At 39.7% G+C, this 17,354-nt stretch overlaps 1 protein-coding gene across 2 annotated transcripts in view; it reads left to right on the top strand.

Moving 5' to 3' along the window:
- PDGFD (platelet derived growth factor D) overlaps positions 1-17,354 on the top strand; it is a 142,989-nt gene that overhangs the window by 107,550 nt on the left and 18,085 nt on the right. For both annotated transcript variants that reach the window (XM_054183320.1, XM_054183314.1), the window contains exons 4-5: positions 4,053-4,112; positions 8,777-8,978. In XM_054183320.1, the coding sequence (XP_054039295.1) occupies positions 4,053-4,112; positions 8,777-8,978 (262 nt within the window). The remainder of the gene's footprint in view (positions 1-4,052; positions 4,113-8,776; positions 8,979-17,354) is intronic.

Here is a 17,354-nt window from a genome sequence, read left to right as displayed (position 1 = left end):
TCTGGACTCTTCTTAGCCACAAGAACCTTGCCTGCTCCCTGAAGCGGAGAGCAGCACCTCAGCTTTTATTATCTGTAGTTTATAGTTGTTTTGGCAGATAAACAATCTTTTACCGACCTATCCAGTCACCCCAGGGACCTGCAGATTAGGAGAAAGAGTTCAAAGAGGATCTTACAGAGATATGGGGCTGCTTCTTTTCACTGGAGAGAGTTGTCGGTGTGTTGTGCCCATCCTATGGTGGTTATTGCCTGTCCTGGGCATGATGACTCATGGATGTCAAGCACCAAGATGACAAAAGACTGGACTACAGTGATAAAGTATGTAAAAAATGAAGAATCACAGAAATGTTAGAAAGTGCTTCTTGCTTTTAATTTGAGGACCAGGCAGCAATTCGGCATGTCTGGGAGGACTCACATGTTTTGCTGTATTTGTGGTACAGAAAAGGGAGTCACGGACAACATGTTTCTCAAACTGGTGAGCTTCCTAAGCCTCATTGCTGGTGTCTTCCTGATGCCTCCCTGTTCCTACTGATGCTCTCAAATGGCTTGAGCCATTTGGTGCTCTTATGGCTTGAGCTCGTCAGAGCCTGTGCTGATGCAAGTCATGGACCCCCAGAGTGCAAGCCGTCTCCCTCAGCAATCAGTGGTATCTGGCTCTGCATTCTCTTATATCCTGGATAGCCTTTGGTGAAACAGAGTATTTCCCACGACTCCTTGTCACTTATTGGAGATCAGTGGTGGGAGACAAGCTATAGACAAAGTCAGTCTGCAAAGGAGAAAGTAGCTTATCTTTGTCTGAAACAGAGCCAAGAACAATACATCAATGTCCGTACATATTTAACTCTAAGGACTGACTCAGGATTTGTCTTGCTGAGGTGTAATTTTGGAAGTTGAGGTATGGAAGTCATTTTTCTCCAATAAAAGTGGCTGCTATCAGAAGGTGATTGGTAGCCCTGTTGCTTTGCCTGTGTTTTTTCTGCTTGTAGTACAGTTAATGCAATGCTTTGCTGAAGTCTCATGTAATGCTGTTATGTTACCATGACACGCATACAAAAATAAAAGCAGTGTTGTCAGGGTGATGTAGCCAAATTATTACTACCCTGTTTTTCCAGTATTCAGTTAAAAAAGATGTAATTTATTTTTTTAATGTTTTAACTAAAAGTTTTAATGTCATTTTAAATAATGAAGAAAACAATAGCCAAGTGATCATATACAAATTCATGCAAACAAGGTAGTATCAATTGAATTGATAGCATTGAAAGTAGATTTGTCCTTCAGGTTCTTCTAGGGACAATGGTGAAAGAAGAGGAGAGGGTTTTGTAATGATGAGAAACACTTTGATATTATTACTTGAAATAGCTGCAAGCAGAAGCCATAGATAATAATAATCCTCAAACTGTAGAGGTTAAAAGCTCCGAGAAGCCAAGAATGACTGCAGCTGCCTTGAGTGATGGTGGAACAAAGCCATATCGTTGAGAATAGTTTATGCAGATGAAATATAATCACAGAGTCAAAATGTGCAGTCATCAGGTTTGAGATCCAAGAAGCAGGTGGTGCACGTCTGTCTCAGGGTTTTGGAGGGGTTCCCTGGCATTAACTATCTCAAAGAATCATAGACTAAAGAAACAGTTTTGATATCTACAATTAGATAACACAAGGGGACCATCACTTCAAACACAAAATTATTCCTTGTCTACAGTCTTCTCCAGACATTCAAAGAGGCAGATTGTTCCTGTTTTAAAATAATGCCTGAGAACTCAATGCCACTTTTTTCTGGAAGTGCTAAATGGAAGCTAATGACAGAGAGGAAATGTTTTCCAAGTTTTGGAACTGGCAACCATTACCAGAGGATCCACGAGCTTTTCAAATCCATTTATGTACATTAAATCATGGCTTGTCAAGAACTGGGCAACCAAATGTGTAGACAATGTGGCCAAGGTAGCCCGCTGCTCCTGAATTATTTATGACCTGATCATAGCATTTTCAGATCTGTTTACTGTTTATAAAAAAAAAAATCTGCATTAAAAATTTCACCAATAATGTTTTGCTTATGTATTCCTAGAAGAAAATGACCACTTTAATTACTGATGTTTTAATAGCCCTGCGGTTTCAGTGGTCACTTAGTGACACTATAGTGTGATGGGGTTTCTTAACTTCTACTAATCTTAAGTACTGAAGAAATGACTACAGTTTTGCTGCCTCAAATTTGAGAGAAAGGAACGTTTTGAGGAAGAATAAATGGTTTATTCTATAAACAATCTTATGACTTTTGAGACATTTGAATAATTCTGTGTAGCAAATTAAAAACATTAAAATACCATGTATATTGAGTCTGGATCTGAAAGTGCCTCGGTTCATTCTTGATGAAAGGAGAATTTTATTGATGAATTAGCAGATTATGTGATCAATTTTCTCTTTTCCATTCCTAAGAAATAATTGAATATATGCATATATGTATGGTCCAATGCAGCATTGAGTATAGAGAGCATCAGCTGAGCAGCTACCCTTCCATTTTCCCTTTCAGCTGCCAACTTTAAAAATGTGTAGCACATACAGAGTCAGCGTAGAGTGGTGAGCCCAGGCATTGATCCATCTTCTTTAAATCCTTTCATTATAAAGTCTGTTATTAGAAATGAAAATCTTGGTATGCTGTCACTTCAGTCCACTTTCCTTTCCTGCCTATTCATGCCGATCATTAGCTATTCACTGCATGTGTATGTTTAATAACTATTCTGTAATGCTGCTTTTTTTCCCATTTTTCATGGTTTAATTATTCCAGTTGGAAATGAGTAAAACTGCCAAAAGATTAAAGAAACGGCTTCTTCATTATTGAAGTAATGATTGCTCATCACTGGTCAAACAAGGGGATTGGGATTCAGGTGACCACATGTCAATATCTGCAATCTCTATCTAAGCTAGTCTTCCCACTCTCCCTTTATAGACAATGGAGCGAAAAATCATTTTTAGGATGCAATGTCATCCCAAATTAGGCTTCTAAAATAGATCAGATTATTTGCACCCTAAAAATGCTAGTTTTAATTTACTGTAGATGGAAACAAGAGTGACTAGCTTAGATGTTTGCTTTGTAGTTGTCTAAGGGTAGATGAGATTAAACCTTTCCTTGTGCTGAAATTAATCATAAATGCCCAGAGGTTTTGTGCGATGACACTTCTAATGTGATTGTACTGTGGTTGTTGTGTTTTTTGATGTAAAGGACATAGTGCCATTCAGTGCTCTGCACAGATGAGCAAGTCCTGTTCAGCACAAGCACCAAAAGCAATACAGTTAAGTTAGGACTACATTTCAAATCATAGAATCATAGAATCTTCCTGGTTGGAAAGGACCTTTGAGATCATCGAGTCCAACCATACACACAGCAAAAAAAAAAAAAAAAAAAAAACACAACAAAAAACCCACAAACAAACAACCTGCAATCTCTGCCACTAAAGCATGCCCTGAAGTGCTGAATCTAGACATTTCTTAAACACCTCTAGGGATGGTGACTCAACCACCTCCCTGGGCAGGCTGTTCCAGTGCCTGACCACTCTGTCAGTAAAGTAATTCTTCCTAATATCTAATCTAAACCTCCCCTGCCGCAACTTCAGACCAAATGTATTAGATTGCCCTGCTTTTCACCTTGGCTAAGTAGTACCAGGGTATAAGCATGTCCACATTCTTCCCAGAATGGATCAGTGTGGGGAGCAGCATTCGTACTCTGATTGTAGACGTACAGAAGTGGTGTTTATGTTGGAAGATAAATCTAATGGCCTTGACCAGATTACGTCCTGCTATCCAAAGCAGCATATATCGTATCACAAATAATAATGCCTATTCTGGCCCCAGCAAGCTCACAAGGAGCTGGTTTATAAACAATGAAAAGGGAGGAACCTGAATGTAAGTAGCATTATTTAGGAATGACACATGGCAAGGGCCTCTTGAATTAAAGAGGGTTGAAAAAGGTGACAAATGTTGAACGCTGAGACATTTTACATTCTGCAGTTAATTTAGGACATTGTGTTAATGATGATTTTTCCTGTGGGTTTTTCCCCTTAGGATGATTTCCAGCATGCAGCCTCAGAAACCAACTGGGAGTCAGTCACAAGCTCTGTCTCAGTAAGTAATTTGTTACTATTTTGCCATGGATGGATTGATAGGATGGCTTGAATCCAACTCACTAAAATGGCACCTGCACAGAGGAACCATGTATTCACCTTTGTCAGAGGATGAAATAAGTGTTCATCCAACTCCTACTGGAGTCAACCAGTGTGTCTTTAAGGAGAAAAGATTCAGGATATGCCATCAGCTGTTGGAACCACATGAGATAGCCACTGGGAAACATTTCTTTCTTTCAAACTCATCCTGCCAAGATGAAAACACAAAATATAAACTCCTTAGATTTTCAATTGTGAAGTGTCTTGACCTAAACAGAAGACTATACTTAAAACAGGCTGGCAGGAAAATGGATCTAACTTTTCATGTCAACACTGAGATTTAACTGTTTGTAATAAAATATTGTATCTGAAGTCTCCATATTCAGCAGTGAAATGTGACTTGGGAAAAAAAAAGAAAGAAGGAAAACAAGTAATCCAGTATGTAAAATTTTGGTTTTTTCTCTCCATTACATTTGATTTCTGTTGTTCGCCAAAAATCTGTCCCCTCTTTCATCTCCCAAGTAAAGTTAAGTTCTGGGGAAAGTCAATGTAGCATCAGAATTCGCAATACAGGCAGTCCTCTTCTGTGTGCTCTGCTGGCTGGTCAAGCACCATGTCACAGCTCTTGTAAACTCCTCTTAAAACACGTGAGACGAGGATAAGCGCTCAAAGCAAACTTGAGACCAATGTTTGGAGCATTCATTGAAGCGGGTTTAGTGATGGCGCCTTTGTTACAGTAGCTGACAGGAGTTGTCAGTGGAGGAGCAGTAAATAAAATATGGGTAAATTCTAATGATTAGTGTCCAAGCCAGGCAGCAAGTAGCGAGAAAATTCTGTATTGCCAGAGCTAGAAGAGGTTAAACCAGTCTCACTCATGTTTACCCTTGAGTTTGCAAATGACACTTGCCCTTCATGATACGATGCATTGATAGTCTTGAACTAATTGTGCTGAAAGTCCTGAGTAGTCGTGTTAGCAGGGCTGAGACCTACTGGATGAGCCAAGCAGGAGATGCTAAAACACTCTTTTACTGAAAGGCATACACTCATTTTTCATTCTAATGTGGAGTTGGAAAAAAAAAATCTATGTGATTGATAGAATATTTTCTTTAAAAATATGGTAGGCTGATGTTTGAAAATGTAAGCCTAGGGCTCCCTCATCAGGTAACTATGAAAATGAGATCAAGTATATGGCAAACGCCATGTTAGTTAAGTTCCTCAACAAAATAAGGCACACGATATCCTAACCAATAATCCCATATTCTTTTCATATTGAAAAAAATGTTTGTTTTTCACATCTATTTGTTTCTGAAAAGCTGTTGTTACTACAGGTAGAAAAGTTCAGTACCAATATTACAGGTAGCAAACTGATACCCAAAGTCACATGGAAACCTACAACTTGACCAGAAGCAGAACCCCAGTTTCACTGGTTTTCCCACGCCATCCCCTGTCTAATAAAACATACCTTCTTCCACTGGCCATACATTGCACCCTCTGACCCTCTCTTATTCTCAGGGAAAATAAGGTGGTTGAGTAATTTTTCCCAAAGACATGAAGGAAAAAGTCTGAGGACACACAAATTCTTCAGTAGAGAAAGGTTCGGGGATTCTGCTGTGGTCCTGAGGGGCTGAAGGACAAACTCGGGCCTGTCTGTTGCCGACAAGATGACATACTGTTCTGCTGATTTTCAGTTAGCATGGCAGATCTACGTTTTGCTCCTCAAACCCAAAGGCAACCCAACGACTCATTTTAGGACCTGGGTACATCACATCTCCCAGAATGACAATTTGAGAGTGAGCATATTTTTTCTTCCTTGTCTGAGGTCATATCACAGAGTCATATTTTGGTTTTTTTGTGGTTTTTTTTTCTCAGAAAGCTAAAACCAATACTTTTGCCCTTAATCCAACATGTCAAACACAGAAAAAAAGGAAGCAAAATTCACTCCTTATTAGGTTAGTTTCCATTATTTGTATAGTAATGTTATGACCAACAAACAACTGTGATGCACACTGAATTGCAGGTCAGCTTCACGATACAGATAGAAAAGAACGGGGGAGCAGAAATTAAAGCCAAGAGCACTGGCAAAAAAGACACCTTTGTGTCCCATGAAATTAAAAATGCATGCAGTGCTTTTAAGAAACACAGAAGAGGTACATAATGTGGAAAATCTATAGGAAGAAGCTACTCATTTCTTCTTGCATTTCACTCTTCCTCTTGCCCTCTCCTTGGATACAATCTCAGAAGCCAGATCAGGACAAGCACAAGCTCTTCTAAAGCTATCGCCTTGTTCTTGGCAGGACAAAAGAGAGGCAGTTGCTTTGGAAGCTTTGAAGTTGCTTTTGGGCTTTTCACATGATGTCGCTGCCAGGAGGTTATCTGAGCTGTTGAAATAATTCCTCTTGACTTGGCTGTCACTGAGAAAAAGTTAAGCTTTCTTCTGTGTGTGAATGAGGTTGCACAAATCCCTTGAGTGGGAGCTTCTGTATGAAAAGAAAATGGGGAATCACTGCTGCCTGTATGAGCTTCAAATGCCCTGCAAATTCACAGTCCTGTAATGAAATGCACAGGTGAACACGTGAAAAAACCCCTCACATTGTCTAAGCCACACATCTATGGCCTGATTTTTATGCTGCTGTTTCTTCATCATCCTTGCACCATCTCCCTGGCTTTTGAAAGGCAGTCAGGGACTGACGTTTCCCTGTTGGGCTGCAGTCACAGATGAGCCATAAGATCCACTGAGCTCTGCTCAGTAAGCAAGCAGCATTTGGGTGCATTTTTCCTTTGTAACCTCAAAGACTGGGTTAGCACACTGTGTGATGCCCACCCACAGCACAGTCTTTCCTGCAGCATTGTTTTAGATAACACTGGCGTGAGCTTTTCAACTCCAGGGGCTCCCATCTCTGTGACAGTCTCTATTCCAAGCCACTTAGAAGTCAGGAGAGATGCTTTGAGGTATGCCTTCCCTTTTAGTGGGTCATGAATTTTTACTTTTACAGCCATCTGCACTGTGTCTTATTTAGCACTGCATTGTAGAGGCATTGCAGTCACAAGTGGGCCCTCTGAAACTTCTTGTGCTGTTGGCAGTAAGCACTAAAGTGCAGCTATGCTGTCTTGACCACACTATTGTAATTTCTTCAGTTTCTTCTCTTTCTTGTTTTTAATTTTGGGCAGTTGGACAATTTTATTAAGGACAGTTTGGACCATCCTTCCTTTCAGCAAACATATGCAATAAAATACCAAGGGTTGTTACTTTTGTGGTATAACTTACTGTTAAAGACAAATGTTTTATTTTAAAAGACATCTATACTTTAAAACTATGTTAGTAAGCATTGAAGGACACAGTTCTGCAAACGAGTGAGTAACTTAACTTACTCAAATGAGTTGACCTTTCCATTACTACCCAACTGAGTGAAGTTAATCACGAAGATTAATAGTTTAGCATATGCATTTACTTGTGAGATGAGGCAAAAAATTGTTTTGGGGAGCCATTAATTTTAAATGGCATATTTCTGCTACATTACTTCAGAGCTGGGTTTTCATGAGAGAAGAGTACTTCTAGGGGTTTTCCCCAATATTTTAACTTGTAAGACCAAAGTCCAAACAACTCTTGTGCGATATTATGCTTCTTGTTGGACAAAATCAGGTATTTTGATAGTGGCCCTTCAGAAAGTAACAGATTGGCATTTGTAGTTTTTCTTGCACATATTTTACACATAGTATGAGGCTTTGTGCTTGGACAAGGGAAAAAGTGTTACCAGAGTAGTGAGTATTGTGATTCTAAATAACAATTATTAAAAATGTTTAAAGTCCACTCCAATACAAATGAAACTGCTGCAGTCTTTCTGTCAAAGTCAAGTTATGCCACAAGTTCAGTGGGAACCGAATATGCTCAGAGAATGGTACTTCCCCTTCCTTGTGTGAAATAATATTCCATTTGGTATTATAATAGAATCGTGAGGATATCACTATGTTGGTAATCCCAGTATTCATTGTTACATTGCTGAGATCCAAATATCATGTTTTTTCTCATTTGTTTAGTAACTTGTATTTTTGGTAAAAGGTAGAAGAACTGGCATTCATTGGTGTTTCGTAAAACATTTAATTCTTGGTAATAAAGGGCCATCTTTTCAAGTCTTTAACCAAGCCAAATTTGTTGACCAAATTGACCAGGGAAGGAAAGACAGTCTAGTGGACTTGCTGCCTTTGCCTTTGCTATGGTTTCTAATCTGCCTATTATGGATTTACCAAGAGAGCTGGCGGAGCTGTGAAGTCACCACCCCAGCACTACAAGGCACCTTCATACTGTGGTCATGGCCACCACAGTGGTTTCAAAAGACATTTCCATTAGATCTTTGTATATGTGCAAACCGTCATCTCCTTTGAGGAGTGGGTCTGGTCCAGCAGTTGGCAGTGCTTCCACTCGCCTCGGGCATTTGCTTAGGAGTTCCTTGTTGTCTGTTCTCCTTGCAAAAGAAAACACAGGCATAACAAAGCCTGGCCCAGCTAAGGAGTTCAAAAGATGGCCCAAAGTAGCTGTTTCAGTCATTAATGAGACAAGTAACTGTTGTCAATTGTTTTGAGTGGTGCTGTAACTTATTCCAAGTACACTGAGATGTATGTCACTCTTAGGGGATATCCTATCCCTCTCCATCAGTGACTGACTCTACGCTCACGGCAGAAGCTCTGGATCAGACCATCGCTGCATTTGACACAGTAGAGGATCTGCTCAAACATTTTAACCCGGACTCCTGGCAAGAAGATCTCGAGAATTTGTACACAGACAGCAGCCACCATTATCGAGGCAGGAGCTACCATGACAGGAAGTCTAAAGGTAGGAAAAAGAACTATATACATCCTTTGGGACAAGACCAGGCTATTCCTTCACTTCTCACAAAAATGTCCCTTGGTCAGGTATTAGATTCTGGTGCCCGTGTTCCTGTTGGAGCCACAGGGCAAGCTACTACCTCTTAAAAAAAGGAATAAGTCATTTAAGCCGTAATCATTTCCTGACTGAGTAGGATCTTGCCTGAGAAATCAGACTGAAAACTGCCCATCTTTATGATGAATTAACAAATAAAAACATAGGCCCATGTGTAAAGGACAGATGGTTCTCAGCTTCACCCTCTTAAACATTGCTTTATGTGTAAGGCATGGGGCTCCTAATTACCTGCACTATCATCCTCCTTTAAATGCCCTGCTTAGGGATTGTTCTTTGTTGAGTGAGAAATAATCACTTTTATCACAATGTGCTTAGGGAAGCATCTGGCGCAGACACCTGTATGTGCAGCTGGTTTTTTAGGATGTGAACATCACACTGTTTTTCATTATGTTGGCAGGGAACATTATTATGGTTTAACATCTTTGTCTGTAATTGAACAAAGCACACATTTCTGGGTTATGTTTCTTGTTTCCTTCTGTTAGTTCAAATCATCCACCAAATGGTAAAGCAAAGGGATGTTAAGCTAACAGTACAAACCCATAATGATAAAGAAACACTATTTAGAAGAGACAGTGGTGCTTTGGCGTAACCATGCACTGAAGGGCCTGATGAAATTGCCCTTTTTGTGCAAGTACAGATCTAGGAGGTATATTAGAGTTCTTCAAGATGACAATTGCTGTAGTTTTCACAGATCTGGAGTGAAATATTTTATTTTAGTTCCCTTATTAATATTGTCTTCCATTTCCAAGTTATGTATTCGTATGCATTCATCTTTATAACTTTAAAATTATAATATCCAAGTCATGGCTCTGATTCTGTGCAATCTACCATTTATTTGCATCTCAAATCAAATCCCCCCTATGTTAAGTGTGTGCTAAGCAGAGAGAGACAATTTTAATTCTATGTTTGTAACTTACTTGCCATCAAATGATAAGGCTCTCTGGGGAGACCTTATGGTAGACTTCCAGTATGTAAAGGAGGCCTAGAGGAAAGATGGTGTGGGACTCAGGGAGTGTAGCAATAAGACAAGGGGCAACTGTTTTAAACTGAAAGAGGGTAGATTTAGGTGAGATATTAGGAAGAAATTTTTTTTCCCATGAGGATGGTGGGATACTGCAACAGGTTTTCCATAGAGGTTGTGGATGCCCCATCCCTGGAAGCGTTCAAGGCCAGGTTGGATGGGGCTTTGAGCAACCTGGTCTAGTGGGATGTTTCCCTACCCAGGGCAGGGGGGTTGGAACTAGATGATCTTTAAGGTCCCTTCCAACTCAAACCATTCTATGATTCTATGATGTATAGAGTATTAGTGGATACACAGCCACCTTGGCCTAGAGTTTCCGAGACACGTTGGCTGTCTCTGTAATTGGACTCAGCACTTCAAAGGAATCTGTGGTAAAGCCCTGAGCACCCCTCCCGTAAAAATCGAACCCCTTTACATTGTTCCATTTTGGCACGTCAAAAATTTTAGGCAACCACAGCAGCACGTTTTGTGAAAAACGTCACCTAACTGCCACTGCATCACTTCTGAGATCAGTTTGATCTCATTTAAGGGTCTGTGAAACCTGAGCTGTGCGTCCCTTATTCCCAGGCTGGCTTTGTCACTGATAGAACATGTATGGAAAAGAAATAAAGGGTCTGTTTTGATTTTAATAGAAGCTCATTAGAAACCTGGATCAGCTTACTTCTCATTTGGTTCTCAGATCATATTTGGCCTAGTACATGATATTTTTAAATGACCATGTATATATAAAATAGTATTTTCTGCGTTATTGATGCTGATCATCTAGGCTACAGGTACGAATCTGATCTGGCAGTGCTCAGAAAATTCAGATGCATAAAGGTTTCTCCATTCAGTATAAATGTAATTCAGCTTCTTCCGTAACAAAACACTGTAAAAGACACAAAGAGTTTTCCAGTTATTATTTTAACACTTGATTTATTTTAATAGGATTTTTTTTGTTGCTGTTTTGGTTACAGGAATAAGCAAAAAAGGTTTTATAATAGTTTTTCTTTTGTCTTCAAACTGAAGGCCAAATTTTCTAACTGTTAGCAGCCCACTGGACAAAAGTACCTCACCACAATCAAATCCTTAAAAAATTTCAGTTAAGAATTTTTATTTAGTCATAAACTTTTGACAAGATTAAAGGCTTGTTCTTGGATGATGTCAGGAGTAAGGAATAGCTTTAACAAGTCCTTAAATTAGAAATGCTTGGTGGCTTTTAAACACAGACACTGTGGATCTCTGAGGAATGTTTATAGGCACTGGGATAACCTTGCAGCAAAGAGAGCAATAGATTATATCATCATTTATTTCAGATATCTATCTGTTTCTGCTTCCAGCTTGGGTTTTATTCTCTATCCTTAGTTAGAATAGCCCTGAGGCAGATAAGAACAATTTGATGTAATCTCTGCCTATCTTTCACAGCATTTTCAGAGCATGTCATATAAATGGTACAAATGAATCACTAATGATTTTGCTCCTATCCAGCTCTCTGCCCATACCAAATTGTGCCACAAAATTGAGTTTAAAAGGCAGTGTTGCTGAATACCAATTGTGATAACAGGGATATGTGATAAATGACATTTAAATGGCATGTTTTCTTAATTTGGTAGTCAATAATCCACAAAGATAAGGATCAGGGCCAAGGAAATAAGAAGTACAGTATTTTAGCATAGCTTAAGTTTGCAGAATCACAGAATAGACGAATTGGGAAGGTGCATCAGGAGACTGTCTAGTCCAATCCCCTGCTCAAGGCAGGGTCACTAACAGCAGGTTGCTTGGGACCATGTCCAGTCAAGTTTTGATTATCTCCAAGGATGGAGACTCTGTAACCTCTCTGGGCAACCTGTATCTGACCACCTTCAGAACAAAAAAAAAAAAAAAAAAAACAACAAAGTTCTTTTTAAATGTTTAAATAAGTTTTCCTGTGTTACAATTTGTGTCCAGTATCTCTTGTCCTTTCAAAGACGCTGGGTCCAGCTTCTTTAGTCTCTCCCATCATGTATTTATACACAGCTAAAAGACTGATCCCTCCCTGGATACCTCCTGCAAGAACCTTAAAGATGAAGGGTGCGTTGATTAAATCTGTATGCATGATCACTCCATTCCATCTACAAAATCTGATCTTGTACCTCTACAACACTGATGCAAGTCTATTGAGTTAAATGCATTTCTTTCTATTTACACTATTGAAGTGAGATATTGGTATCAGGTGTGTCTCACTAATAACCACATGAAGTTTTAAATTTAATTCTTCATATGTTCAGAGAGGTTTGCTGTTAACCACTGCAGTAGAAATCAGCTATAGAATCACAGACTGGAAGAAAAGGACAGAAAAGAAAGGGGAAGATACACATTTGTATTTTCAAAATCCTTAAATGGCAAGCCTTGTATAAACTATAAATTACAGTGTACACCTCCTACATGAAAATGTGATAAGTAGACGTTTCAAATAACCTTTGCAGCAGTTGTAAATATACTCAAAAAGGTTTGTTAGCCATTGCTGCATTTTAGAAACTCTGAAAGTATGAATGTTCAGCCTTAAGCTCATCCTAGACTCTTAGGAAAAGAACAGGTCATACCAAATAAAGTATATCCTTTAAAATGATTCCTTTTGCATTGCTGTAATATGTTGTAGCTGACCTCAGTGTCATAGTAATTTGGCTATTACAAATATAAAGCATCTCTAAAAGGATATAACTGGCTATTGGATTATTTAATACTGTTCTTATCAAGAACACATGTAGATATGAAAAAGAAAACAGCCAAACCCTACAATTATGTTGAACTTCTAGACAAATAGGTTTCTGTTCTTCTAGAGAATCACAAGGAGCATTCAGATGCATTTGAAGGAAACTTGTTCATCCTACAATTTAAATTTTTGAAAGCATCAATGTATCTGCTTGATAATATTAGAAGAGCTCTTCAGAGATACTGTTTTACACAGTTCCAGCCATCAATTAAATACCACTTAAGTTTTCCCACATGCTTGTTTGCATTTATCTTTTGTTGTTCACTCTGAAGTTATACATCCCATTGAAAAAGGCTTTATAATTTTAACAAGACTTCTGCTTGTGAAATGGTTTGTGTACAAACGAAGAAAGAAAGGAGAAAGAAAAAGTCCTGTTTCTCATCATAGAGGTAGATCCAAATGTCTAGGGAATGGTACCTAGAGAGAGGGGCCATCTTTAAATAGGAATGTTTTTTTCATAAATAAACCTAGGAAGCAGGAACACATGTGGATAGATACATTCTGGTAATTAGGAAGACTACACACACCTCTGAGCTAATTTTCTTTTTGGGAAATGTATGCAAGAAGCCTTTGGCTATCAGAAGAAATTAATCAGGTGGGACATTCTTGCAACAACATCTGTCTGCAATGACAGCTTTACAAGTTAAATAAATAAACGCTGGCGTAGCCACACTGCTCTCTAGAAGGGGAGCAGTGAGGTGAGAGCACAAGTCTTCATGGAATGTTTCTGCTGTCCATGGCCAAACAGGTTCCCAAGACCAGGCAAGTTTTGCCATGTCCTTAACAATAGTTTTTAATTGTCACTACTTACAATGGTCTACCAAGAAGTAAAAATTTGAGCTCAGGAATGTAATTTCTCAGGGATTTGCAAACAGTGGCCAATAAATTACTGCAAACATCCGTGTACTCTTCCTTGAAAGGTTCTGGGATGGCTGCCAGCAAGTTGCTGTGCACCAGACAGGGAGTGCAGGCATCACAAATGCCGAATGCCTGCTCATTCATGGCAAATGTGACTATTCCAAGTAGACAGAATACCTTCTCAAATACCTGCTAATTTAAAGCATTCCCTGAGCTTAAAAAACAGGATATTTCTTCCACCCTTCTTCAGTTGGGAACCAAGTTGTCTGTTGCATGCAAACTACACACATTCTTTCACTTCACAATCTAATTCAGATCTATGTCTGTACTCTTCCCCCTCTGTGACAAATGAGATTTTCCTTCATGTTTTACGTGACATTATTGTCAGTCACTGCAGTGAAAGTTTTTCTTATTGAAGCCTTTTTAAAAATGCTAGTGAAACTTGCAGCATATCATTTATCACTGGAATAAGCTGTTCAGTTCCATTGATTTCAATGAAGCTATGTCCATTTACGACACTGATGGTTTGGCCTGCTTTTGCTACTTGACCCATACCACAGCTGATAATTAGTTTGCCAGTTTATAATAGGTCTATATATTGTGAACCTTGTTGCATGTGAACCGTTACAATCCCACTGAAATTCTGATCTCTCATTCCTCTAAAATAATAGCTGCTGTAATGAGGAGGTTTGTCTTGGCATTGTGGTTCTGTAGTAAATCCAAATCGCAGCATCTTCTCCCTAGCTCCCACAGAAAGACTTGGACGGCTTCCAAAGTTTTCAGGTGTATTTAACAAAGTGCTTATTGTGGTATCATTAAGCCTGTGCGGTGGAACAGTGATTACCATCAGCCATGTGTGTTGAAGACTAAAGTCACAGGGCTTGGTCAACATTTGGTATGGAGAAGAATAATTTCTTCAGCGTCAGTGCATTTAGGTGTTTTAAGTAGTGGACAATGTGACTGTTTACTGTTATGTATGGCACTGATATTTCCAACTGAAGTTCAACCACACCATAGTTTCAGTCAATGACACCACTGCTCTGAACGTCTTTGGCTGCTTGTACGGTACCTCTGCTCTACCTGGCACAGCCCTGGCATGCACCTTCATGCTAGCGGAGCACGAACACTGGGGACAAAGGGTGGAATACATTCATAGGTCTATGAAAAATTCCACACCCTGCAGGAGGAATTTTATAAAGCCAAGAGTCAAAATGAAAACAGCAGCACCTTTGTTTACAAACTGTAAGCCATACCTGAAAAAGGGTTGAAGTCAAACTAGGACAGAACTCTGCATATTGGGACTGATACAGGATGAAGGAGTTTCCATTTGTCGTCACTGAACCTCATGAGGTTCTTGCTAGCACATTCCGGCAGCCTGCTGAGGTACTTCTGAAAGGCAGTCCTGCAGCACATGGGCAACTTTGCACAATTTGGTGTCCGTGACAAACTTGCTGAGGGTTCCCACCATTCCATTGTTCTGGTCATTAGTGAAGGTCTTTATCAGTATTGACCCCAGTGTTACCCTCTGGGGAATACCGCTAGTAACCAGCCACAAGTTGTACTTGGAATTGCTGATCCCTTTGTTCAAGTCCCTTGGACCTTCTGATTATCTACCCAATTTGTCTTCCGTCTATCCCATTATATCTCAGCAGTTTGGCTGCAAGGATGCTAGGGACCGCTGTCAAAAATCAGGACATGCCTCTGCTGCTTTCACCTTATCCAGCAATACAGTTGTCTCATCATAGCAGACTCTCTGGTCGGTCAGCCACAATTTGGCCTTGGTAAATCTGTGCTGGCTGTTCCCAGTCACCCTCGTTTTCCATGTGCCTGGACATTGTTTCCAGATGGATTTACTCATTAATTTTACCGTGGGCTGAGGCTAGGCTGACAGGTCTGCACCTGCCTGAATCCTTATAGCCTTCCTTGTAGATGGCCTTGACATGTGGTGTAGGAATACTGTGGCAAGGTGGCTACCACGGATCCAGTCTGTGCTTGATGCATGAAAGAAGTGTAAAATGTTCAGATATAATAGTTGGGGCCATGTATAAATTTGGAACAAAGAGTTAAAAGAAACTCTAACAGATCACCTGTCTTTTTAAAATTAATTAGTGACCAGCAACATAGTTTGTCTCTACTCTCCAATCTTTAAGGCTGTACCTTCTGAATAAGACATGGTATTAGCTGTAGTCCCCAGTTTCACCGCTTACCTCTGATTAAGATCAATGTTTCAAGGTAAGCACGTGCCTTAGTACTATGTGAAATGAGGATGGATTTAAGCATAGGATTTAAGGGGGAGGAGGGGGCAAACACTGTACCCCAAGTATCCAGCTTACTGCTCCAGTGCATCTTTTTACGTCTGCCTTGCCTTTAAATTGAATCTCTGATGCAGACATTCTGTAATAATTCTTTGAAGTTATTTGCATCCAGTCTACAGAACCTTTTAGTTCTAGTTTTAAATTAAGGACTCCAGTGGTTTCAGTCCTTGATAAGTAAAGCAGCAGGATTTCACACCAATCACACCAAGGCTCGGTTACATTTTAGTCACAGCGGTGAAGTGATGCATGAAACTGACTGTACTGTAAAATCTCATTGTTATATGGATGAGGAAATGGACTGGCTCCAGACAGTAAAACAATCCCAGGACAGGGAAAAATGCATATTGAAGGTTTCAGCAGGGAGAGTCGTTCAGAGCAAAATACGTACTTTTGTTAGGGGGCTGCAAGCCCTGGTCTAAAGCTAGTAAGGCAACAGCAACTATTCTTGGGTGTCGGTGTGATGCTACCAGAGTACAGTACATGCTGTCCACAGAAGACATTGCACACTTACCCTATCCCACCAAGCACTGGATTTCTGTAGAGCAGGGTCAAAAAGAGTGTAGGTGTTTACCTTCAGATGAATTTTCATAGATGTATTTTGGAGTATTTTGATACTTATGTATCTCTTAAAGCCTTTATTTAGTCTTTTCTTCTCTGCTGGCAGTTATTTATTTTCATGATTTCAGCATCACTAAAATAAGACCTTTCTGCTATTGTGTTGGTCCGTTCCAACCTGGACTCTGATACCCAAGATATACCAAAGTGCAGAGAATTCACATCTTATCTGATGATAATTCTGGGATTTGGGGTCCTGAAAACTGCTAATAAGTCAGGATCAGAATGCCTTGAGTATGAAACCAAGGAGAATTCATGCAATTTTCCATTGGAAGATTTCCCATAGGTTTTTAAAAAATTGTTCATCACAGAAAAATGCGCTAAATAAAATGTAATTTGCTACTGATTGATTTCAGAATTCCTAAAGAATGCATGCAGAAAAATGTTTCGAGCCCTCATTGAAAATAGCTGATTCCTTCATACTGCATAGAGGAAAAATTATCCTAATTATCTGGTTTTTCCCTCCTATGCTTCAAGCAAGTCAACAGCTCTCCACAGTACTGACTCAGCTACAGCCTAAGAGACCCTGCAAAGACTTCTGAAAGTCATCAAAACTATGCTTTTGAAGGCTGGTGAGCACAGCCTTCCCTCCAGTGAAAACCCTTTGCCAGGTCACCCCTTGCCATTTAAATTGAGCAGCTTAAATACTGAAGCTAATATGTGTAACGCTGTGATGGATATAATATGCTCTCTGCAGGACAGCCCCCCCACCCTGGTCCTTTAAATGC

The sequence above is a fragment of the Rissa tridactyla genome, chromosome 1, assembly GCF_028500815.1.
Source record: "Rissa tridactyla isolate bRisTri1 chromosome 1, bRisTri1.patW.cur.20221130, whole genome shotgun sequence".
Lineage (NCBI taxonomy): Eukaryota > Metazoa > Chordata > Aves > Charadriiformes > Laridae > Rissa > Rissa tridactyla.
The sequence above is the reverse complement of the archived record's forward strand: the minus strand, read 5'-3'. Positions and strand labels throughout refer to the sequence as shown.